The sequence below is a fragment of the Tachypleus tridentatus genome, chromosome 9, assembly GCF_004210375.1.
Source record: "Tachypleus tridentatus isolate NWPU-2018 chromosome 9, ASM421037v1, whole genome shotgun sequence".
Classification (NCBI taxonomy): domain Eukaryota; kingdom Metazoa; phylum Arthropoda; class Merostomata; order Xiphosura; family Limulidae; genus Tachypleus; species Tachypleus tridentatus.
The window spans coordinates 165,437,895-165,465,132 of record NC_134833.1 but is presented as its reverse complement, the minus strand read 5'-3'; the positions used below and the strand labels follow the sequence as shown (position 1 = coordinate 165,465,132).

The window sequence follows — 27,238 nt, the reverse complement described above, 5'->3', positions numbered from 1 at the left end:
GATTTCTGCTGTGACTTGTTCCATACAATTTTTACTCCTCTGGTCCCACATGTCAAATTAAGGATGGATTACAACAATTCTTACACATGGGCTTTCACTCCAGTTCTTTTCTCCCTTACTATCAGTGCTCAAACTGTCCAGTTTCATCCTCTTTAGAATCTATTCTGTCCTCTTTAAATGTGAAAAAAATTACGAACCCTCTTACAAGGAGGGTATTGAGTTATTAATGTGTCCAAAGTATTCATATGGAAAATATATCTTCACTTCATTGGACCATTACTCCATATTAAAGTTTAATCTCAAAAGCCTTTCTTCCTATTCCCATTTCTGAGTTCTGTAGTTGCCTCCTTTTCTTCGTCCATTGTTACTTTTTGTTGTTTTAAATACTACATTGTCTCCTATAATTTCAATTACGTGGTCAGAGTGTTTGCTCAACATCTCCTATCTTCATAGGAGTCATATCTTCATTCTTCTGGTGGTGGAAACCCATCTTGGGTGAATTGACAAAATGTTTTAATCCTTACTCACTCCCACCCAATACTTTATCCTCTTGACCCAATCATTTTACCTGTTCCTTAATGCGCTCGAGAAACTCATGTTGTGGCGAGATAATCCATTACCACTGGTTTGGTTTCCTCACTTTGAATCGCACCAAACCCACACCTTTTCAGAAATGTTTATGTTTACTGGTTAGGATACATCATTGAACAATAATCTCATCTTAAACATATGTAGTAGCATAAGCAATTCCTCCACATCAGTGTGCCCAACCTCTGTTCTGTTCATTGGACGTGTTTGTATTTCTTACCACTGCTAGTGAATTGTTTCCTTATGATCCATTCTGACAATTTCGTGGTGATTTTTACATCAATCTTAGAGCAGGTATGAGATCTTTAATTCTGTTTTAAAACACTCGACCGTCATTATTCGGCATCTAGCCAATGGATTTGCTATATAGCTTCTCATGTATTTGAAGCGATGAACTTGAAAACAGATCATCTGTATCATGAACTGCCTATCAAATAGTCGCTTCACCCACAAGTTTTCTGATGCGTATGTGTTCATTTGGGTAATTACGACTTATTTCCTCGTCAATAATGAAAGTTCATGAGTGAAGCAGTATAGAGGGAGCTAGTAAACAATAACATCTTTATCCATTAATAACAATTACGTGAGTTTAGGTTGAAGTTGCTTAAAAACAAGTGTCATGCAGATACTCAAGGCAGATGATCACAGAAGATATAATCTCTGTGTGAAATGGTAAGTATCTAATGGAAACACACTTTCATGTAAAAAATGTTAACTTTCCAAAACCAGATATCTTCTAAACTGACCAGCAGGAGATAATAAAATTCACTCCATTTAAACACGAATCTTAAATTTCATATTGCTTTTCATACCCCTTTCACCTGAGAATATTTTTCAACACATTTCTCAATTGGTCAGAATTTTCTTTCTTTTCGTTCAGGTTGATGCAGATGATAAATTAATTCAATCAAGATTGGACCAAGTTACCTATGTTTCTGCATGTTTCCTTCTCAAGGTTTTATCCGTCACTCAGTCCACACCTACATCTGTCCTTTTTATAACACATTTATTGCTAGTTCTAACTTATTTTCCAGTCCTTATCCTTCTTCACAAAATACCTTCTCTTAGTACTTCCCCTTTAAATATCGATCAATCATCAGATTCGGTGTCACATTATCATCCCGCTATCACCACTCTTTGGTTTTAAACGTGGTTTTTGGATTAACTGTACATATAGCTTATTTACTTTTCATTTCCATATATCATTTTTCCTTTGTGGTATACAAGAGAACGTTATAACTGGCGGGTACAATCTTCTGCTGGTTACTTTTGGAAGAACTGGTTTCAGAAAGGTACTGGACCAATCAAATAATGTTAGTTGGTTAAGAAACCCCCTGTCATATCTTCTTCAAAATGTTGATTCTCAGGTGGTCTGGTATAGAAAGGAGATAGACTAGTCTAGAGGGCCTGGCATGGCCAAGCGCGTAAGGCGTGCGACTCGTAATCCGAGGGTCGCGGGTTCGCGCCCGAGTCGCGCTAAACATGCTCGCCCTCCCAGCCGTGGGGGCGTATAATGTGACGGTCAATCCCACTATTCGTTGGTAAAAGAGTAGCCCAAGAGTTGGCGGTGGGTGGTGATGACTAGCTGCCTTCCCTCTAGTCTTACACTGCTAAATTAGGGACGGCTAGCACAGATAGACAAACTAGTCTAGATATACTGTGTTGGCTACGATATGACACATTACCATGGGAAAGGTGGGCCAACCATCATATCTACAATTAAGGATGTCATCCTCTTTTTAACACCCAGTTTAGTGAAACATACTGTCAAGATGGGCAAAGACTGTATCTAGTTATGAGCGTTCTACCACATGTGTTTTTCTCTATGTTGAGATGTCACACTCCATAGAGATGAATTTGGACACTTTCCGAAGGGTGCTCATCACTGTTTCCTCAACCAAGTCAATGTGAGTTTAGGTAAGATATCGTAATAATTTCTTACACTTATACCACGACTCAGACTTCTGGTACTTCTTCTCTTGGAAGCAGTTGCGAGAGTAGAAGTAGTCACGTTCCTGTTGAAGCCTTGAGTTGGTGAAACTTGTGGCGGCAGAAACTGAACGGTAAAGCCAATTTTCCTTAATATTAAATTATTAACTTTGGTACTGTGTCAAAGAGTGATATATATCATTGAATAGGACATTACTTTCACATATGTGTTTTTTACTTGTGACATAAAGCGTCCTCTATAAGTCATTGCAGTTTCACAGATTGAATAATGAGGTCATTTAGTATTCAGTATTTATGTTGGTATTACAGACTGTTGTTACAGGAAGTATTTTTACGTCATGAAATGGAGCAATTAAAATGTTTATTCTGATTTGGGGCACAAAAAGTCCAGGGGTTCGATTCTCCTCGGTGGACTCAGCAGATAGCCCGATGTGGCTTTGCTATAAGAAAACACACACACTCACAAATAGTTTTTAATAGGTTAAAGCAGTTTCAGAGATTGACTTATTTAATTTATTTGGTATTCAGTGTCAAATATAGGTGTTACACACTGTCTTTGTCAAGAGGTGTTTTACATCGTGAAACAAGTATTTACTGAACCTCAAAATATGTGTTTTGTTTTGTGATACAAAGAATCTGTATTAAGTTAATGATATTTAAATGATCGAGTAATGAGGTGCAGTTAGTGCCGATTGCCGTTATTACAGACTGTTTGTCTCAAGAATTGTTATATACCAAGGGACAGAGCAAATGTGTTTTTATTTGTGATACAAAGAGTGTGTAGTTGGTTGAGGCACTTTCAAAGATTTATTAATTGAATGTATTTATTGTTCAGTGTCGGTTATAAATATTAAAGACCGTGTTAAGAAATGTCACACATCACAGAATAGTGCATTTAATGATCTACACAGTTGTGTGTTTTATTTACTACACAAAGGGTCATTAATAAATTAATGCAGTTTCAAAGATTAACTTTTAAAATAAATGTTGAAACATTATTTATAGCCGTGCACTCTTTAGATTAAAAAAGGAAATTATATGTATATATATTATTATTCAAATGAAATTTATTACTACAAGTATTAATAAATTCAATTGTATTTGTATGATATATAACCTATGAAAGGCGTCGAACATTCTGGTGTAATAAAAGAAACTTTAGCCCTCATCAGTAGGATTTTTAATATTTCAAAACTGTTATTTTTCTAAGGATTACTTTAATTTTTTGAGAAATATTGACATTATTCCTTTGTAGATGTGATGGTTCCGCGTTTCACCTTGTCCCATCTTGAGAGGTTACAGTTATGCTGTCATTGAATTGTATAAAAAGTTTTGAAACACGAGAATAAACTTTAAATTACAAAGGAGATAATAATGATATCGTAGAGGTTTAGCTGAGTAAAGTATTATAATATGTTTGCATCTTCATTCTAAATGCTATTTTTAGGTGTTTAACACATTTTAAACTTATTTTAAGAAAAGCATTCAAGTACGTTTGGCTTGAATCTGAACGCCATTCCGCCTATAAGCGGAGTTGGCATTCCGCATTTTACCTCTTGCCGTAACATTATATTTTACCTTCTTAACACTGTAAACTCTTTGCTAACCTGAAGATGGGTTAGGAAGGGCGGAACGATGTTCTTTGCTTATCAATAAAAGTATTAATACCCACACCATCCGTTCTGAAATACAAAGCACGTAGCATCTGTTCTAAGCAGCCTTAAGAACGTAATAAACAACGGCGATTCCTTACATTCTATTAGAGCCTTAACACGCAAATTCCTCTCTCACAATTTTGAACCCTTGGAGAAGACATACCTTGTTGACAACTATCCGTTAAGACTGAGCTTTTCTTTTTTCAATTTTAGGTAAGCAAAGTTTCAAAGTGAAGTAACAAATTTTAGGAACAAATGAAACTTTTTATTCACAAGTATAATTACAAACGATACTTAAATCATCTTTCAAAATATAAAATATATTCATATCTAAAGGCCTATTAGCGTTGCCTACCATCATCGTTCAATATAACTGTAATGCCATTTCCCTTGGCAAAACTGTACGCCTGTTAAGCAAGCGAACATAAGGGAGTATCAAACAGAAATAGTAAAATCTATCAAATTCACCAGGATAAACGTTCGCACACATTGAAAACAAGAACCACCCCATCTTGATTACGAATTTCAAAGTAATCTGATCTGGATCATTCAGTATTGAACTTTTATTTAAAGAAAGTTTATCAGTTTTAAATGAACTCCAAACATTTAAAATTAAATAACATAGCTTCATTACAGTTAAGTCTGTTCTGAGTATTTGATTGTTACAGTTGTTGCTTTATCACATGTTTTTGTTTATATTTTAATTTACTTGTTCCCTTTATTCTGTATATTAAATATTTTACATAAAATGTTTAAACTTTGTGACCTTACGATGACCTAAAAAAGTTGAAACGTTGTTTGCTTGTTCCTCCACATTGAATTTTCTCAATCCATACCAGCGACTTTTACATATATATTGTAATATATATGTATTTATATATATATCAATATATATATATTGATAAATAATTTATCTGTTCAATATAGGTTGTTCAAATGAAGAGGGCACATACATATTACAAAACATCCAAGAATTGTTTGTTACTATATGTGTGTCAAATGTTCATTGTTGCTCTTCTACTGTTTAGGAATTTGTATGTTTGTAATTTGTAAAATTACAGAAGTAATACTCTTTAATAAGTATACTATGTTCTTTTAATGCAGTGCTTCTAAGCATTAATTTTTATTTTTCCATTATATCCACCAAATAAAACTGTCATGAAACTGGGTGCCTTAAATATGCTGTTTAGTAGATGTTGCTTACCACAATTACAATATTATCAAATAAAAACAAAACAAAGCTTTGTGCTCAACCATTTCTCTTCAGGAATTTTTTTTCAGCTGTTTTATCCATTTTGCTTATGATCATCACTGTTGAAATATTTGTACTTTTCAGCTTTCTATCCCGTATATCTTTTAAAACCTACTTAATTTTTTCCTTGACTCCTTTTTCCAAAGATTTTGGTTCCATTGGAGGTAGATCAGTTGTTTTTGTCCCATTTATTTTCTCATTTTGTTTTTATGTTCCCACTTTCTCTTATTTACAGTCAGCACTGTCTGTTGCTCTTCTGATCACACTGCCTTTTTACATGGATATTCTATTGTCTCTTCTTCTCATGGCATAGTGCCCTAGTGAGACAGTGATCTGTGGAGTTACAATGCTAAAATCAGGTGTTTGATTCATTTCAGTGTACGTATGGTCAGAGGATACTTCAAAAAATTATTACTCAAAAAGAAGGTTGAACACCATCCTGATTTTTTTTGTAAGATCATATTCAGAGATGTAAGAGTATATGGTAAAAATCTGAAAAGGCTGAATAACTGGTGACATGGTCAAACTGTGGCCTGAAGTAGGGCTAGTTTTAGCTAAATCATAAAAAGTTGCATACAGTTCATTTTTTTAAGGAGATCTAACAGACCTTATATACAACAATTGCTGATTTATCAACTGATATGTTATAGGAAATTTGAAAACAAAATTCAGCTTTGTATTATATTAAGTCTTAGAGCTATGGCTTATTAAATAAACCAATGTTTTTTTATGATTTTGGGTTTTGAGGTGATTTTACAGCCTCACTATGAAAATACTAAGATAGATAAACTTGGTTTGAGACCATTTTTGAATTCTGTGAAATTAATTCAGTCAGTGTAGCAAATTTTAGCCTTCTATCACCGTTACTCTTGCAGCTGTAACCCTTTCGGCACTGAATATACATGTGTGAAACTTGAACTAATTACGGTATCAGTACTAAAAGCATGATATCTTGGAAATATCTCAACAAAAGTCCCTGGAATATTTAGTGATTGTACCCAATACTATATATGTTAAATTCAATACATAAGAATAACGGGAATAAAGGAAGGTCACCTGCTGTGCTGAGCCTTCAAGTCGACTGTGATTGCCAACTGTGCCAAAAGGGTTAAGCAGCCAAAGTTGTCAGAAAATGAATTTGCCAAAAATAACAAAATATTAATTAAATTTTACAGGGCTGTAAATCAGAAACTATTAGAGATATTGATCTAATCTTTGGCAGTTTTTCATTATATGGGTGGATGAGCACATGTGAATTTTTTTAAGGCATTCTGAGGGGTCACCTGGAAAATTTTCCAAAATCTGGATGATTTAACATGGAGTGCTACTTTGGTCATATTGGTAACCTATACACTTGTCTTTTTATGAGGATCAAATTTCAGTAATTGTGCCAGATGACAGTGGTCCATGCTTACCCTCACGTGTTCAGCCCTATTAGAATTATCACCCCAGTCTTGTAGTAGAGTACAAAAAAAAACACAAACTTCTACAGTTCCAAGCTGCTGGGAAGTTATTGTAAAGTAAGTGATGGTTCACTACAGTAAAAGATCAGTTGGGTCCAACTTTATTTTGAGATATATGGTTAGGATGTTACGAATTGTAGTACAGAACACCTCTTTACAGAAGCTGTCGTTCTCTGCTAGTACAGTAGTATGTCCACGAATTTACAATGCTTTTTCTAGCACTTGTCATAATAATATGTATCCAGTGTAAGAATTTAGCCAATATGGATTGGCCTGAATTGCTAGTAATTTACACTTTCAATCAAATGTAGATTATGTATATGTGGTTCAACCAGGAATTCTACATCATCAAGAACATCAGGACTTTCTACACACTTCTCTGGTCCAGTGTTTATACATTGAATTGTATGGACTCCAGTTTCACATCAGACATTTGGATTTTTTTCACAGTTTTCTGGTAATCTCTGGTCTTACCATAGTGTCCTATCTGTCATTGTGTCTTCATGAGTTAGTAGGCCATACTTTTGATAAATAGATGATCTTTGATCTCAGTATCCAGGTACAGCTTATTGAACTGGTAAATAGATGATTTTTTATTTTAGTATCCAGGTGCAACATACTGAAGTGGATCACCAATAAAATGATATTGTTGAATTTGGTGATCAGACCATTCTACCATCGCTTATTACAGTGTGTGATCTTTGTTTAAATAATCTGAAGAAGTCCAGTACTCCTGAACACCTTTAAAACCATATTTCTATTCCCATTTTTATGGATGGTTTGAAATCTCATGGCTCTTTTGTTGCTGCCATAGATTGTTATAGCAAATAATTGTATGATCCCTCTTTACAGATTCTCCGAACGCTATTGAGTAATATGCTGTTTTCTTGCCCTTGAATATGTTTGTTAAGGATATGATAAAAATAAATTTAAGATATTTTTGTTATGTATTTGATTATCTACTTTTTTATAAATATTTTGTTTCTCTCTGCTTATTACCCAATGTTTTTTGTAGATACCTCTGATATTATACTGAAGTAAAATGTAAATTTTTTTTATTAAAAAATACATTATTGAGTCTTTCCTGTTTAATAATTTATTGCCTCTTTAAGTAAGAAAATTGATACTGGATATTTCCCTTAGAATTATTTCTTGTCTGTTTTACATAAGTGGTTATTTTGAATTTCTTGTAGAATACCTTCCTTTTTTAATGTTTTGTTTGCCCATAGAATCAGACATGAAATGTTTTGTATTTAACTGGTTTTAGAACTTTGTATATACATTACTAAATTTGAAATGTTAGGTTTATGAACTATAGCATGATGTTTTAAATTAGTAAACTGTGGAGTCTATATGAAATAATAACTATTAGTTATTTCTGTTAACCCTTTCAAGTGTTTTTTTTATTTTAGAACATGTCTGTTGGAGTGAAAATGAAGCTATCTGATGAAATGCTACAAGAAGGTGTTATTTCTAAATTCAGTTACAGTGATGATGAGGACCAGGATAATTCATGTTATAATGTTATGAATGTGAAAACAGAAACTGAATATCAAAGAGATATTGAATCAGGGTTAGAAAGAACATCTGGTAAGTACAAACATCACCTAAAACTTAAGTTTGTTGACATTGGCTCAACACTTACTGTACAAACTCTATTGTTGACTACTCCAAGCACAAAGTGATTTTATTCATAAGATTAAAAGTACTTTCTTCAACTTAAATCTGTCAAATTTTATTTGAATAATCTCTAAACTATCCTAAATAAATTTCAAATGATTTTTTTAGTAAAACAGTATCGTACCTATTATTTTATTTACGTTAACTCTATATATGATCTCTTGATTTGACCAAATTTTTAACGATCATAAAAAATTAACCCAAATATATCTAAATTATCATTTTTTTTCTGTACAGAATGGCTTCAAGTTGAAAGTAAAACTACAATTTGTTTATGTCAAACAACTTAAAACTCCTAACAGTATATATATATATATATATATATATATATATATATATTCATACCCAATGTTATTGCTGTATTGCACTTGGACCCATGTATAATTACCAATCCTGCACTTATAAATTATTGGGTGAATGTGTAGCTTGTGTCACTGTTTTGTAAACATAACCTCTGGATTTCTCATGAAAATATTATTATTTTTCATTATCTTACTTAATTTAACTTAAGATCATTGTAATTGGTAATTTTTAGTTACTTTTATAATGGTGAATATAAAATATACACCAAAAACAAGAAATATGTCACTGATCTCTTTGTTTTCTTTGCTGTCTATTTCTGAATAAATTTAAGCCTACTTTTATAGACTTAGGTGCAACTATATATAATAAATTTTTGTTTAATAAGATAACTATCATAATTAATCTGGCTTTCTGACTATGTTAGAAGCACCTTTTTAAAGCTTTCCTTTTACTTGTTGACCTAAACACTTTGAGAAAAACTTTCAGAGTGAAAGTGAAGTAAACACTGTGCTTCAAACAGTGTAATGTGATATATCATTGATTCAATTCAATCAAAACATTGAATTTAAATTGGTTATCAAGAACAAGCAAAAATGTCACCTGTAGGGCAGAATTTTGTGGTACTAACTGTCACCTGTAGTATTACACTTTGTTTCTTGTGGATCTTGCCAGGAAGTAGTTGATACCTGGAGCATTGCCAATACTCTAGGTGAAAGCTTTTGCTGGGTATCTAGCACTTCTGCTTCTTCCTCCACCTTCTTAGCCATCAAGACTCGGGAAGGTAGAGGTTATCTTTTTTCTTTCGAGCTGATTGTCTCTATGACTATAATTTTCCATTTACACCGGTGGAACTCAAACTGGCCCTACATTGGTCTGGCAGTACATCAGACCTGATGATGTACACTATGGTATGCTACACCATCTATCTCCTGCTTCTATTGCTGTTCTTCTGATTGTTTTTAATCAGATATGGCAGGAGAATGTTTTTCCTGATGCCTGGTGCCAAACTATTGTTCTACCTTTCTAAACCTGGGAAGGACACCAAGATTCCTTCAAACTACCATCTAATTACTTTGACGAGCTGTCTGTAAGACCTAAGAGAGGAAGCAAGACAGCAAAGGTCAACTGCCAGCTGGCACGGAGCCGTGCTTTGAATACAGGACCACAGTCTATGTATGAAACAGGCACAGCGGTGATAGTGTCAGAGCAGATAGATTTAGCTGTGGTGTCGGCGAGTTTGTTTTCACAAATACCAACGTGGCCAGGTATCCAGAAAAACTAAATAGAAGTAGATGTTAAAGAGAAATGTACCAGTCAGTTTTGAATATCAGCGAGAACAGGGTGTGGACCATTGTGAAGCAATTCCAGTAGAGAACTTTAGAAAGAGGAAGTTGTTCTAACTAGACAATGCATTGGTCACAGTTTTTAACTCATTGTTTACTTTTATCTGGAACTGATGCACCAGTGTATAGTCTGTGTAACATTTAGAATACAATAAGCCAGATTTTACTTTTTTGCCATCGTTACAACTCTCAGTGACAGCACCATTTTAAACATGTTCTGTCCCAAGGTTTGTCCATAATGTTAGACAGTGTTATTAGTGATGTTGACACTGTTCATCTTGGTAATGTTTTTAGTTTTTAAGGGCCATAAATCTTTTAATGCCATTTAAATTTTGTAATTTATTCATTACACCTTTTTTAATGTGGTTCCCTTTTAAGAATCACAGTCCATCTACTTTGATTTGAAATTAGAAAATGGCCTATATCATTAAATAACTCAAAACCAGGACTGGAAATGCCAACTTCAGGTGACTAACGTTGCTGGTAGAATTACCCATTAGTCATCCTTGGTGAGATATTATTAAAATTTTGCTATATGTCTTAAAACTTTTACTACTTTACTTTTTGAAAATGGCCATAACATCAAATAACTCGGAACCAGGACTGGAAAGGCCAACTTCAGGTGACTGACGGTGGATTTTGTACTTACCTGTTAGTCTTCCTCGCATGTTATGATAATTACCATTAGGCTACAGAAAGTCCTTTACATTTTGCATTACTGTAGTTTTTCTCTTAACATTGTAGACGAGATGTAAACATTGGTTTTATGATATTTATATTTTTTCTAAACTTTGTTTTACCTTTACGTCTCTTTATGAATTTTACTAAATTTACTTTAATTTCACCTTTTTACCAGATGTTTGGTGCAGATAGCCTAGCTGTTTTGTGCCATAAAACACTAAATCAACCAACCAGCCAATCTAACCCTCACATCTTGTTTGGCAGCATTCAAGTGCAGACATCTTTCTTTTTGTTCTAGATTGGTCTTAAAGTGGTTTCCTTACCACTTTGATTTGTTTAAGTTCACTTTTTTTTGAAAGCTTGTTTTTACCCAAACTGTTTGCTTGTTTGATGAAATTCAGGCATGTATTTTAAAGTTCATGTTACAATGCTGAGTCTGCCTGTTTAGTTTGTAACCATACTTTAGGTCATGCTTTGAGATGCACTGGGGGATTTATCAGCCTTGATTTTCCAGGAATTGAGTGTTTTATGGACATCCTTTATTTTTACCTGTGTCTTTTGTACTTGGCATATTTGACAAGGATCTTGATAGCTTTCCTACCCTCTTTCCACAGGTGTATGACATACCATACCTATTCTATCTGTGATTCCCTTTGGCCTTAGTCGGTTCTTGAAAACTGCATTTCTAAGGTATCTAATGTTTTTAATTGCTCTTCAATTTTATGACTTTTGTCTTACCATTTTTTGTTAGTTATGTCTTTTTCTCGTTACAGAAAATAAGGTTGCCTTATGGGAGCTCATTGGCTGCCTTTGTTCATCAGTGGAGCCTTTATATATATCTTCTTGGGTCTCAGTCTCTTGCCATATGGTTTCTTTACCACTTTCTTACTCCTCCTGAGTCCAGTATGCCTGTTTCTTTCTTCTTTCTTAGGATCCCAGGATCCTATATTAACTCATTCCATTTGTTTATGTCCTTCAGTTCACATAGGCATCCTACCTTCCCTTTGGTGGGCCATTTGGCTCACCCTTTCTGCTCATTTCTCTTCTTCTCCAGGAGATAGTTTTTGATTACTCCATTTCTATCCTTTGATCAAGCTCATCCAAGGTCTTTTAATGGGTCCTTGCTAAGGTTCCTGTAGATTCTTTCAATCCCATTCTTTATACTATTTTGACTATCCTCTCTGTGAGAATCATGTTTCCTACTTTGCAGATGGATTCTCTTTTCTTTACAGATGGGTCTCCTCAGGACTGGGATGCATTTGTCAACCACAATCTTTCAATTATTGGTTTGACACTGTGCATTCCCTTTTTATTATCATCCTTAAGCTGCTTGCTATATGCTGGTTTTGACATTTTTATTTCTCTTAACTAGGGGTTGATTAGTCATGTTTTAGTCTGACCACTTGATAGTTGTGGCTCATATTTTCATTGCTATACCTAGCCTGGATCCTCATGTTTTTCCACTTGAATCTTTTGGTCTTTTGATTCTCAGGTTAGTTTGTTGTATCATGTACAGGGTGCCTTCATACTTCTGTTCTCCAGTCTGAAATTGGTTTACACAATGTAGTGATACTTTTCATTTCTCGACTTCACTTGCTTCATAGTCAGTGTTTTGCCTCCAGTGTTGGTGCAGTTATCTCATCCTTATTTTACCAATTAGTTTCTTTCTTGTTCCACATCATCAGGTTTTGCCTGTGGCTGCCTTTACTTGGATTTAGTTGAACATACTGTCTTTTGTTTATCCTTTACTCTAATTACTTTATCTCTTTCTCTCCATCTTTCTTAACACTCCATTCATGGTCTCTCAGATTATACCTTTCTAGTTCACTCGTATGTCATCCTATCTTACTTCATTTTATTGATTTCTATCATTCTTGATCCTTCATATTTCTCCAATATCAAGAAATAACTTCAGTTTCAGTTATCCTTCTCTGCCTCTCTTCTTCTTCCTTCTTCAGTTGCTGTTACTAATCCTACATCCCAACTTCCCTGTCCTTCATCTTCACACCTGTCTACTGTCCAGTTCCTGGCTGTGTGGTTTGGCTTTCACATTAAGTGTCACTTCCTTTATTTCATTTCCTTCATTTCTTGTTACTACATCTCCTGTTCTTTCTGGACACATTGACCACCTCTGCATTCCAGTGCTTCCAGATTGTTTTTTTTCATGTTCCATTTCATTACTCCTCTTTGCTCCTCTTGCTTGGTTTTTCTTATTTCCATTTTCTCTTCAAGGGCATTCCCTCCCTTAACTTTCAAATGACATCAGTCATGTTTCTTTGCTATGCTATCATTTAAACACTGTACCACAGTCCATGTCCTTTCCTGTCTCCAGTTTATTCCTTCTTTCGTTTGTTTTCAACTAACCACGAGTTGTTGTTGTTTTGGTTAATTTCCTTTCTTGTCATTTACCCTCATCACAATCTGTTTGGACTTTTATGTCCAGTATGTGCTCTTCGTTGTTTTATTGTCCACACAGTTATCTTCAGTGGTTCCTGTTCCTGGCTATTTATTCTGAAACAACCCTTTTCCTTCTAGGATCTTTCTCCTTTTACCATTCTCTCTTCAGTTTATTGTTTCGTCTGTTGGTTCATTACTCATCTTGTTTTCCTAGCTTCCATTTTTCCTCACTTCCCATTGGCCTCTTCACCTTTTCTCCTTGTCCTTCTCTGAGTCAATCTCAAACGAGATACTGACTTTGGGCATGTTCACTGTACTGATATTCATCTCCTATTATTTCTATTGCTTAGCAAGTTCTGTATCCTTGGTGTACTGCCTACTGCCTGTGGCTTCATGTCACATTTTGTTGCAGCATAGACAGTGGGTAAGGTTTTCTTAATGCTTTCTTTTGTTACAGGGCTTCTTGCTTCACATTCACCTCTTCAATACTACTCTGTGGCAAGTATTAAATACAAACTGTACACCATATTGTTTGTGTTCCCTTGTCTATTACTTCACACAGTCATGATATGGAAGGGATATTCTACAAGATCACTTGTAGGTGAATAACCATGCAATATTTGCTTCATAAATACGTCTGTTCCAGACTGTATAAACCATGGATGATATGGGTAAAGAAGACAGGGTAGCTTCCCATTCATATCATGCCTTGAGTGAAAACTTGATAGGGTCTGCTTTTCCAAATTTTTTTTATGGTCATGACGATCCTCTGGACTCCTAATCTCATTATTTCCTCCCTTAATTGGGTATAGAAGTTCTTGCCACTTTCTGATACCAAACCACTGAGGTGATGAGTTCAACACAGATGGCTATAACAGTTCAGTTGAGAGTAGGCTGGTGGTGTTCTGCTAATGTGAGATAAAACAAAACATGGCCTCTCTCAGTGTTGCATGTACAAATTTGGTACCCTTGTCCTTCCCTCATAGGATATTGGCTTCCCTACAGAGGAAGTTATGAATTTAGTGAACCAATTCTCACTTTCCTTGATACTAGCTGCATCCATGCTTAATTTGCACTTACAGAATGGGTCCTCATTCTTCTTTCATGGGATATCAGTTTCCCATGGAGGAGGATTTGGATGAGTGTGAACTAGTACACCATATACAGTTACACTTTTGTAACACTTAGAATTCAGCCATCATCTGCAGTTCACCACCTTTGATTAGGTGTTCTCATTCTACCATTGCAAGATGTGTGTTCCCAGTAGAGGATATATTGGATGTTGCATACTTGCCATGTATGATCTGATGCACCCTAGCCACATTACACCTCATGTTTTCTGCCCTTGTTTTTCTTGAATCATACACAAAAGTGAAAAATAGCATATATTGTGAGGGCAGGTTAGTGCCATATTGAAGGATATAATTTTCCTACACTGAAAATATATTTCTGATGGGTACTTATCACCACTCATACTTCCCACTCTTTCTCTTCACTACTGCTGATGCTCACTCCTTCTGCTAAACTTTGAAGTGAGAGTAAGGTAGAGGAGTGTAGAGAGAACAACATGCATCACGAGTATGTCACACTCCTCCGTAGTAATTTGTGATGGTGGGAAACCTACTTGAAGTAAAAATATATGTGTGTTCTTGTGATACAATTGATGAATTCACATCTACAGAACAGACTCTTAGTTGTTTCAACTATGTTAACTCCATACATCCCAACATTAAGTTCACCTGTGAACATGAGAAAATTAATCAAATAGCATTTCTAAACCTCAACATTACAAGAACTGATGCACAATTCTAAACAGAAAAATCATCCACACTGAACTATACATTTCTTGTGACTCATAACATAGAACAAAACAAAAACGCAACATATTAAGAAATGAAATAAACACAGTGATAAAACTATGTTCACCTGATAAAATTAATGATGAAATCAATAAAATAAAACAACACTTCATCAACATCAACAAATTTCCTCCAACATCATTTGAAAAATTACACACGCACATCCTAGGTCAATAACAACAAAAACAACAAATAATAATAAGTCTCAAGAAACAACAAACTACAGTGCTGCATTACATATATTCCTGATATCAGTGAAAAAATAACCAACATTTAGAAAAAAAACTTATAACAAATTACAACATTCCACTAGACACCACATTTATTAAAAACCAGGTACAAAACTAAAGTCCATACTATGTAAAAACTACACTGACAAACAGAACACCAACATTATTTATAAAATACAATGCAACAACTGTCATGACTTTTATATTGGAGAAACAAGTAGAACAATGGAAACCAGATTCAAAGATCACATTCACATGTTTTTGAACACTGCAAATAAAATAAACTCAACATAACCACAGAAAACACCCAGATATTAAGTAGGGAGACAAACATAAACAGACACAAAATCAAAGAAGCCCTACTTATACAACAGCTCAAACTGAAATTAAACCAATATCTATACTAATTAATAACCTAACATATGTTGCAATGCCTCCTACAATCCTGTACCCATTTATGCTCTCATCCTGAAGACATTCCTGGCAACTGTCAGTTGCAAACTTTGTTAACCTGAAGATGACCTAGAAAAGTTGAAACATTGTTCTCTACTTTATTTTAATAAAAGTTTTGTACCCATATCAACCATCTTGGGGATACATGTCATACTTCTGTTGGTTAACAAGTGACACATAATCATTTACATGAGAAATGTGTTGGACTCTTTTATTTCCAACATTGGGGAACATAAGACTTATGGCATGCATTAATAAAAACGTTTGCAGTTAGAGGACAGCACTAAATGGGAATAGTTAATATTGTGACAGGAGGTAAGTACCAATCAGAAATACATTTTTAGTGTAGGAGAATTATAACTTCTAATTGTCTGAATCTTGAATAACCAAATGGGAAATTTGTTCATGGAATTTTGTTACCAATACCATCCAGTAAAGGGCATTGGATTTTTGGTTAAATATGTAGATACTAATGTTCAAACTACAATACTTATTGTAATATGCAGTACAAAATACAGAAGAACTTATTTGCAATATGTGAAAAATGTTTGTAAGTTTATAAACAAAGAACATTGAAGACTTTTCCTTAGTAATGTTTGTACTGTGAGGAATAATTTGCAATAAATTTTGTACCTCTCAGAAAGAGAGTGGAGGGAGAACAAATGTTGCAGCTCTCATTCAAGGGAAGATTGAGGATACTTGTTTTAACATTTCCTTATGAAATTAACAACTTATATAATTAAGTTATATAATATTACACTTCATTTCATTAATTATATTCTGATACCAAATTTTGAATATAAATGTCTAAAAGCTATGACTTGCACTTTGATCTATTCATGATGAAAGGGTCAAATAATTTTTTCTTATACTCAAAATGTATTTCCAATATGTACTTACCTTCCTCACAAAAAGCTATCAAAATGTATTTCCAATATGTACTTACCTTCCTCACAAAAAGCTATCAAAATGTATTTCCAATATGTACGTACCTTCCTCACAAAAAGCTATCAAAATGTATTTCCAATATGTACTTATCTTCCTCAGAAAAAGCTGTCAAAATGTATTTCCAATATGTACTTACCTTCCTCACAAAAAGCTATCTCAATCTTTGTCAGCCTGTGACTGTGCTTAAAACTAGTCACTAAAAAGAAAAAAAAAATGAATGAAAAGAATTGATAAAAATTACCCCAGTCAAAGGTGGACAGATGTGTTTATAATAGCTATGGGAGGAAGATGAATATCACCAGTGCAAGACAGGCAGATTGTGAGAATAATTAGTGATAAAGATGTTGGGAAAAGTCCAATTTCCATCCTGAATGATCTCCTCCAATAAATGACAAAGATAATCAGCCAAGGACATGGTTATGCAATGAATTTGATGAAAAGAAATTTTGTGTAGATAAGTTAAACTATGCCAGCCTAACAAGTTGATGAACTAACTCACCCAGGAATGGAAAGTAAAATCCCCTGTAAAATGTGACTAACCGAAAAAGCTACATAAAAAGAGAGTAAAGTTTGTTAAACCTGATGGTATTCTTGGTCAGAAATGTGCTTATGTTGAAAAGAAGAAATTGTTGGCCAAACATAGGATTCTGTCTGCCAGCAAATTAAGGCCCATACTTCCTCGACAGATAATCTAAAATCAGCATCCTAGGAACTCCTTCCATTTGTGTTATAGTTTCTGACAATCTAAACCTGAAATTCATACGAATAACATGCAAAATTGGGAACCAAAAACATTTCAAATGCAAGACTATTCAAACAATTGAAATCAAATTCCAAAATTAAAACAATTGATAAAATACAATGCCAATCAACAAAGTTAAATTAAGCAGGAATAGCAGTATAGATGGCACCATACTATTGATAGAGAGTAGTGACATGATCTACCAGTTTAGAAATGTCTTCAAACATATAGACTGAGTGTAGGTAAGAAAGTACTGGAACTCTTGTTGATCGTTTAAGATTTATTGAATCTAATGAGATTAATATGAAGTGTATTAATCTCTCTTTGGTAAGTCTTTTGTTACTTCCACTTGGAAATTGTTATGTAACTTGATAAAATGACAACACTTTTCAAAACTTAAATAAAAGCCTTCTTCAAAATGACCACTTTTGTTATATTTTTATATCTTCCTCTTCAAAGAATTTACTGCTATTTATTTATTTCTGTAAATGTAGTTATCCTGAATGACACCTATAGAACCAGAGACTTTAATAATACCAAATCTCCAGTCATTTAATTTGACATACTTAAGTGAGTAATGAAACAGAGTCTGATACCTAAAGTTGATAAATAATATATATAGATAAATATTTAGTTTAAATCTTGGAATTTATAAATATTCATTTTACACATGCAGTACTTTTAAAGAAGAATGATAAAGTATTGGTGTTACTTAACATGTTAAACTAGACAAATCATTATAAGATATCATGATAATTACCACCTGAAGTTAGAAAACACTGACAGTTAATTCAGAAAGGCACTGGTTAATGTTACACACTACTGTTATATTTGTACAGGCAGTTTTATATTTATTAACTTAAAATTTCTCTTGAATATGGTGCATTACCATCATGTTTTCAATGTTATTCTGATATAGATAGATAGAAACATTTTTTTATTAAGTTGTAAAATTTAGTTATATCTTTGATCTTTTTAATATTGATATTTGTGTTGATCATGTTTCAACATTAAAATATACGTAGATGTTCATCAAATTATATAATGTGTGATTTATTTATTATTATCTAATTTGTAACATCATACATATCTACTTTAGATATGAAGACCAGTGTGGACAACTATATTGGAAGTCAGTTTACTGGTGGTGTAATAAAACAAGAAAATCACTTTACAGAAGACTTAAAATTCTCAAACAACAATATTAGCAGAGAAAGAAAGTCAAGTGGATTTTACTTAAAACCATCTAATGTACATCAATGTGATGATAACCTAACACCACAAAAGAAGACATTTTCTGGAGAGAAAGCATATCATTGTGAACTTTGTGGAAAACAGTTTGAAAGAAATATTAACTTAAAACAACATCAGAAGATACACGTTGGGGGGAAACCTTACAATTGTACAGTGTGTGGAAAACAGTTTAGAACAAAAAGTCATTTAAAAATACATGATAAAATACACACTGGGGAGAAACCCTACAGTTGTACAGTGTGTGGAAAACAGTTTGGAAAAAATAGTCACTTAAAGCAACATCAAAGAATACACACTGGGGAGAAACCTCACAGTTGTACAATGTGTGGAAAACGGTTTGGTACAAAAAGTCATTTAAAAATACATGAAAGAATACACACCAGGGAGAAACCTTACAGTTGTACAGTATGTGGAAAACAATTTATAACAAATGGTGATTTAAATATACATGAAAGAATACACACTGGGGAGAAACCCTACAGTTGTACAGTGTGTGGAAAACAATTTCATGCAAATAGTTACTTAAAACACCATCAAAGAATACACAGTAGGGAGAAACCTTACAGTTGTACAGTGTGTAAAAAACAGTTTGGAACAAACAGTGAATTACAAATCCATGAAAGAGTACATTCTGGGGAGAAACCTTACAGTTGTACAGTGTGTGAAAAACAATTTGGTAAAAAGGGTCATTTAAAATACATGAAAGAATACACACTGGGAGAAACCTTACAGTTGTACAGTGTGTGGTAAACACTTTGATAGAAATGGTAACTTAAAACAACATCAAAGAATACACACTGGGGAGAAACCTTACAGATGTACAGATTGTGGAAAACAGTTTGGAAAAAAGAGTGATTTAAAAATACACGAAAGATTACATACTGGTGAGAAACCTTACAGTTGTACAGTGTGTGGAAAACGGTTTGGTACAAAAAGTCATTTAAAAATACATGAAAGAATACACACTGGGGAGAAACCTTACAGTTGTACTGTGTGTGGAAAACCGTTTAGAACAAAAAGTCATTTAAAAATACATGAAAGAATACACACTGGAGAGAAACCTTACTGTTGTACAGTGTGTGGAAAACAATTTCATGCAAATAGTTACGTAAATCACCATCAAAGAATACACACTGGGGAGAAACCTTACAGTTGTACAGTATGTGGAAAACAATTTGGAACAAAGAGTTACTTAAAACACCATCAAAATATACACTGAGGAGAAACCTTACAGTGTACAATGTGTGAAAGACTGTTTGGAACAAACAGAAAATTAAAAACGTGAAAATACAAAATGGGGAGAAACCTTACTGTTGTAAAAATTATTGAAAAAACTTCAGATAAAGCAGTTTCTTCAAGTATTATTAAAGTATATGTACTAGATAGAAATATTACAACTGTGAGTTTTGTAGAGAACTATTATAGAATATCTCTTAACTTAAAAAAAACATGAACAAATACATACTGAAATCTTAATCTTTGTCTGGTATGTAATATAGACTTTGTAAAAAATATTGTATTGAAATATCATAACGGAATACATACTGGAGACATGATTTACAGCTTTGCATTCAACTGAATTCAATTTGGAACAAATAAGAGATTAGAAATACTTCAGAAATTACACACTTGGGAGAAACCATACCATTTTGTTGTATACAGTATTGTGAGGAATTTAGAACAAACAGTCAGTGATAATGAGAAAACCCACTTGTAGAGAAAAGTATATATGTAAAAATGACTGGTTTGGGTTGAGAAAATTTTTTATCTAAAGGAGCGAACAATGTTTCAATCTTCTTCGGTCATCGTCAGGTTCACAAAGAAAGAAAAAGGTAGCTAACTGATAGCTGACCACATGTTTGAAGGGGGTTGTGTAAGTGAGTGTAGGAATATAGAGGATGTACTTAGATGTTTGATTATATTTATTAATATGGGTATAAAGGTGTTCCTTTGTATTGGTTTATTTTGGGCTTGAGTTGTTGTATAAGTAAGGCTTCTTTAATTTTGTTTTTCTCTTTATTTACTATTTGGGTGTTTTCTATGGTTATATTGTGTTTATTTGATTTGCAGTGTTTGAAAACGTGTGAAGGTGACTTTTTGTGTTCTTTAAATTTGGTTTCCATTTCTCTTCTTGTTTTCCAATATAGAAGTCGTGGAAGTTATTAAAACCAGGCACAAAACTGAGGTCTGTACTGTGTAAAAACTACACTGACAAACATGACACCAACATTATTTATAAAATACAATGTGCCTGGTTTTTGAACAACTTCCATGACTTCTATATTGGAGAAACAAGTAGAAAAATAGAAACCAGATTCAAAGAACACAAAACGTTCACAGGTTCTTTGTGAACCTGACAATGACCGAAGAAGGTCGAAACATTGTTTGCTCCTTTACATAAAAAATTTTCTCAACCCAAACCAGCCATTTTTACATATATAGTTTAGAACAAACAGTAACTACCAGTGAATGTGATAAATGTTCAAAAGTTGTTGAATCATAAAAGACAGGATTAAGGTATATAGATCTATCTTTGGTGTGTAATTTAGAATTATTCAATGTTAGTGTTAACATGATAAAGTGACAACAAATTAAAATTAAGAATGTTAAAATTAAACCTGAATGGAAATTGCTGGAGGCAACAGTCATTAGTTCTGTAAAATAAAACAGAAAGGAAGTGGTAGTTTTAGTTCCTTAATGTATAGATAGTGAGTACTTATTCAAACCAGTATCTTTATATTAATATTTCACCATGTTCTGAGAATGTACTGCTATAATTTATTTAGCTGGAATTGATATTCAGAAAACTTTACAGTCTTCTGGATTCTGGAACATGAATGTTTCCAAATCTCTAGTCTCACAACTTTTCATGTTAAATAAAGTAATCATACAGGTTATACTAAGATTATTCTGTTCTGTACATGATAATGTATAAATAAAATATTGTTAAACAGTTTTATTTTGTCTTCATCTTAACATTTCTAGTTATTTAAATTACATATCCACAATTTGAGAAAAACAACAACTTAATCAGCCACTAACAATTAACCCAGAAATCAGTGACTGAAAGTAATGATGATTGCTGTGATACTGTACCATGTTTTTACCATTAAATACACTTAGTCTTAAATATGGATGGATACATACTTTTTTAAGTAGGAATTCAATAGAGAGAAAAGGTTTATAAAGTGTGAAACTGTGTAAGTTACATCATTATTTTTTACCTATAATGTTTTGGTATTGATGTTGGTGTTCATTGTAAAAATAAATTTAATTTGAAAGCTCATCTAGTAAAATAAGTATGAATTATTTATTATTACATCCTGATGCGGCATTTCAGTTTGCAAGCTCAACTGACAATCATGGGATCAAAACCTGTGGCTGTACATGTTTGTTCTTTCACCTATGTTATGTAACAGTAATCCCACTATTGGTTGAAAAAGAGTGTCTTTAGAGTCTGGAGTAAGTATTATGGATTAGCTTTCTTATTAGAGATATTACTAATAAAGAATACAGTTTTGTAACCTGTAGAAAAGACTTCAAAATGATGAATGAGTCAAAATAACGAGAACATACAATGGAGGGAAACCTTACAGTTGAGCAGTTTTTAGGAACAATTTTAAGTAATTGTAGCTCAAAAATAAATGAAACAACACATAGTAGTAGATAGAAACCACGCATCTGTTTAGTGTATGTCAAATGTAATATATCATGATTGTAATGAGCTATGTGTGTAAAATTTTATAGATTGGAGCTGCATTGGACTGTGTATGTGAAAATTATAATATAATGTGGTTGTAATGGACTCTGTATGTAAAATATTATACATCATGGCTCTAATGGACTGTACCAAGAGATTCAAGCAAGGAAACTTGTTAGCATACTCGTATGTAAATTTGGTATGCATGGTTCTTTATTTGAGATTAGGGAGCAAACAGTTAATTAGACCTGGACAGTTAATGCAACAATTTTTTAAAGGTAATATTGACGTTTTATAACCTGCTAAATTGTTGCTGTCCTGTGTATTTAAACTGTTTATGAGTGCCACAAGCCTTCTGCAACCACTGTTAGAATTAAAATATTCTAAGGTATGTCTCGTGAAAATCATCATGCATTGCTTCACTAATAAGAGCATAATACACTCACTTGATGTGTGACTCCTTTGTATAATAAGAGCATAATACGCTCACTTGATGTGTGACTCCTTTGTATAATAAGAGCATAATACGCTCACTTGATGTGTGTGACTCCTTTGTATAATAAGAGCATAATACGCTCACTTGATGTGTGACTCCTTTGTATAATAAGAGCATAATACCTCACTTGATGTGTGACTCCTTTGTATAATAAGAGCATAATACGCTCACTTGATGTGTGACTCCTTTGTATAATAAGAGCATAATACGCTCACTTGATGTGTGACTCCTTTGTATAATAAGAGCATAATATGCTCACTTGATGTGTGACTCCTTTGTATAATAAGAGCATAATACGCTCACTTGATGTGTGTGACTCCTTTGTATAATAAGAGCATAATACGCTCACTTGATGTGTGTGACTCCTTTGTATAATAAGAGCATAATACGCTCACTTGATGTGTGACTCCTTTGTATAATAAGAGCATAATACGCTCACTTGATGTGTGACTCCTTTGTATAATAAGAGCATAATACGCTCACTTGATGTGTGACTCCTTTGTATAATAAGAGCATAATATGCTCACTTGATGTGTGACTCCTTTGTATAATAAGAGCATAATACGCTCACTTGATGTTGTGACTCCTTTGTATAATAAGAGCATAATACTCACTTGATGTGTGACTCCTTTGTATAATAAGAGCATAATACGCCACTTGATGTGTGACTCCTTTGTATAATAAGAGCATAATACGCTCACTTGATGTGTGACTCCTTTGTATAATAAGAGCATAATACGCTCACTTGATGTGTGACTCCTTTGTATAATAAGAGCATAATACGCTCACTTGATGTGTGATTCATTTGTATAATAAGAGCATAATACACTCACTTGATGTTGTGACTCCTTTGTATAATAAGAGCATAATATGCTCACTTGATGTGTGACTCCTTTGTATAATAAGAGCATAATATGCTCACTTGATGTGTGACTCCTTTGTATAATAAGAGCATAATACGCTCACTTGATGTGTGTGACTCTCTCTTTGTATAATAAGAGCATAATACACTCACTTGATGTGTGTGACTCTCTTTGTATAATAAGAGCATAATACGCTCACTTGATGTTGTGACTCCTTTGTATAATAAGAGCATAATACACTCACTTGATGTTGTGACTCCTTTGTATAATAAGAGCATAATACACTCACTTGATGTGTGACTCCTTTGTATAATAAGAGCATAATATGCTCACTTGATGTGTGACTCCTTTGTATAATAAGAGCATAATATGCTCACTTGATGTGTGGCTCCTTTGTATAATAAGAGCATAATACGCTCACTTGATGTGTGTGACTCTCTCTTTGTATAATAAGAGCATAATACACTCACTTGATGTGTGTGACTCTCTCTTTGTATAATAAGAGCATAATACGCTCACTTGATGTTGTGACTCCTTTGTATAATAAGAGCATAATACACTCACTTGATGTTGTGACTCCTTTGTATAATAAGAGCATAATACACTCACTTGATGTGTGTGACTCCTTTGTATAATAAGAGCATAATACACTCACTTGATGTTGTGACTCTCTCTTTGTATAATAAGAGCATAATACACTCACTTGATGTTGTGACTCTCTCTTTGTATAATAAGAGCATAATACACTCACTTGATGTTGTGACTCCTTTGTATAATAAGAGCATAATATGCTCACTTGATGTGTGACTCCTTTGTATAATAAGAGCATAATACGCTCACTTGATGTGTGTGACTCTCTCTTTGTATAATAAGAGCATAATACACTCACTTGATGTTGTGACTCTCTCTTTGTATAATAAGAGCATAATACACTCACTTGATGTTGTGACTCCTTTGTATAATAAGAGCATAATATGCTCACTTGATGTGTGACTCCTTTGTATAATAAGAGCATAATACGCTCACTTGATGTGTGTGACTCTCTCTTTGTATAATAAGAGCATAATACACTCACTTGATGTTGTGACTCCTTTGTATAATAAGAGCATAATACGCTCACTTGATGTGTGACTCCTTTGTATAATAAGAGCATAATACGCTCACTTGATGTGTGACTCCTTTGTATAATAAGAGCATAATATGCTCACTTGATGTGTGACTCCTTTGTATAATAAGAGCATAATACGCTCACTTGATGTTGTGACTCCTTTGTATAATAAGAGCATAATACGCTCACTTGATGTGTGACTCCTTTGTATAATAAGAGCATAATACGCTCACTTGATGTGTGACTCCTTTGTATAATAAGAGCATAATACGCTCACTTGATGTGTGACTCCTTTGTATAATAAGAGCATAATACGCTCACTTGATGTGTGACTCCTTTGTATAATAAGAGCATAATACGCTCACTTGATGTGTGACTCCTTTGTATAATAAGAGCATAATACACTCACTTGATGTTGTGACTCCTTTGTATAATAAGAGCATAATATGCTCACTTGATGTGTGACTCCTTTGTATAATAAGAGCATAATATGCTCACTTGATGTGTGACTCCTTTGTATAATAAGAGCATAATACGCTCACTTGATGTGTGTGACTCTCTCTTTGTATAATAAGAGCATAATACACTCACTTGATGTGTGTGACTCTCTCTTTGTATAATAAGAGCATAATACGCTCACTTGATGTTGTGACTCCTTTGTATAATAAGAGCATAATACACTCACTTGATGTTGTGACTCCTTTGTATAATAAGAGCATAATACACTCACTTGATGTGTGACTCCTTTGTATAATAAGAGCATAATATGCTCACTTGATGTGTGACTCCTTTGTATAATAAGAGCATAATATGCTCACTTGATGTGTGACTCCTTTGTATAATAAGAGCATAATACGCTCACTTGATGTGTGTGACTCTCTCTTTGTATAATAAGAGCATAATACACTCACTTGATGTGTGTGACTCTCTTTGTATAATAAGAGCATAATACGCTCACTTGATGTTGTGACTCCTTTGTATAATAAGAGCATAATACACTCACTTGATGTTGTGACTCCTTTGTATAATAAGAGCATAATACACTCACTTGATGTGTGTGACTCCTTTGTATAATAAGAGCATAATACACTCACTTGATGTTGTGACTCTCTCTTTGTATAATAAGAGCATAATACACTCACTTGATGTTGTGACTCTCTCTTTGTATAATAAGAGCATAATACACTCACTTGATGTTGTGACTCTCTTTTTGTATAATAAGAGCATAATACACTCACTTGATGTGTGTGACTCCTTTGTATAATAAGAGCATAATACACTCACTTGATGTGTGTGACTCCTTTGTATAATAAGAGCATAATACACTCACTTGATGTTGTGACTCTCTCTTTGTATAATAAGAGCATAATACACTCACTTGATGTTGTGACTCTCTCTTTGTATAATAAGAGCATAATACACTCACTTGATGTGTGTGACTCCTTTGTATAATAAGAGCATAACACGCTCACTTGATGTTGTGACTCTCTCTTTGTATAATAAGAGCATAATACGCTCACTTGATGTGTGTGACTCCTTTGTATAATAAGAGCATAATACACTCACTTGATGTTGTGACTCTCTCTTTGTATAATAAGAGCATAATACGCTCACTTGATGTGTGTGACTCCTTTGTATAATAAGAGCATAATACACTCACTTGATGTGTGCGACTCTCTCTTTGTATTTCTCATTTGGCAGTACATGCACTCTGGCATCCTTTTTTGTCTTGATTTGTGCTTCAGAATAATACTGTTATTGAAGTGATTTTAATTTAAAATAGTCAAAATTTTGAGGGCAGTCAGTAGCATTCGTCCATATTATAGTCACATTTGTTCTGCTTTAAATGTCACCACTTTGGTAGTCTCACGTTCAACAGGCACTTTACCACAGGCTTTGGGTGCTGGTGACACGTTGGGAGATTTCTGTACGTTTATACACGAGAAGATTGAACTTTATACAGGTAAACCTTTATTTCAGGTGGTACTCTAATTTCTTCTGAATATGTGGAACTTGGGCAGGCTGAGGAAGACTTTAGTTGTCTGTTTCTGCCTCTTGAATGTGTCCATACCCTTCCTGAGAATTTTGTTTGGCCTTCCATGGTTTTTAAAACTTTATATTTCAGGTATGTGATGTTTTGTTTCTTGCTCCTGTATCTTATGGCCTATGTCTTTTATTATTGTATGAATATACATTCCAACACTACTTGGTTTACTTCCACCTTCCAACATTTGAGTTCATTGATGACCAATTTGCCTCTTACTTGAGCAATG

General features: G+C 33.7%; 1 protein-coding gene across 1 annotated transcript in view; it reads left to right on the top strand.

Moving 5' to 3' along the window:
- The first annotated feature begins 3,841 nt into the window (after positions 1-3,841).
- The window catches only part of LOC143227569 (uncharacterized), a 103,058-nt gene continuing 79,661 nt past the window's right edge, over positions 3,842-27,238 (top strand). Inside the window, 5 exon segments of the mRNA XM_076458997.1 lie at positions 3,842-4,406; positions 8,321-8,498; positions 18,644-19,489; positions 19,492-19,515; positions 19,518-20,014. Coding sequence (XP_076315112.1) covers positions 8,324-8,498; positions 18,644-19,489; positions 19,492-19,515; positions 19,518-20,014 — 1,542 coding nt within the window. The 5' untranslated portion in view covers positions 3,842-4,406; positions 8,321-8,323.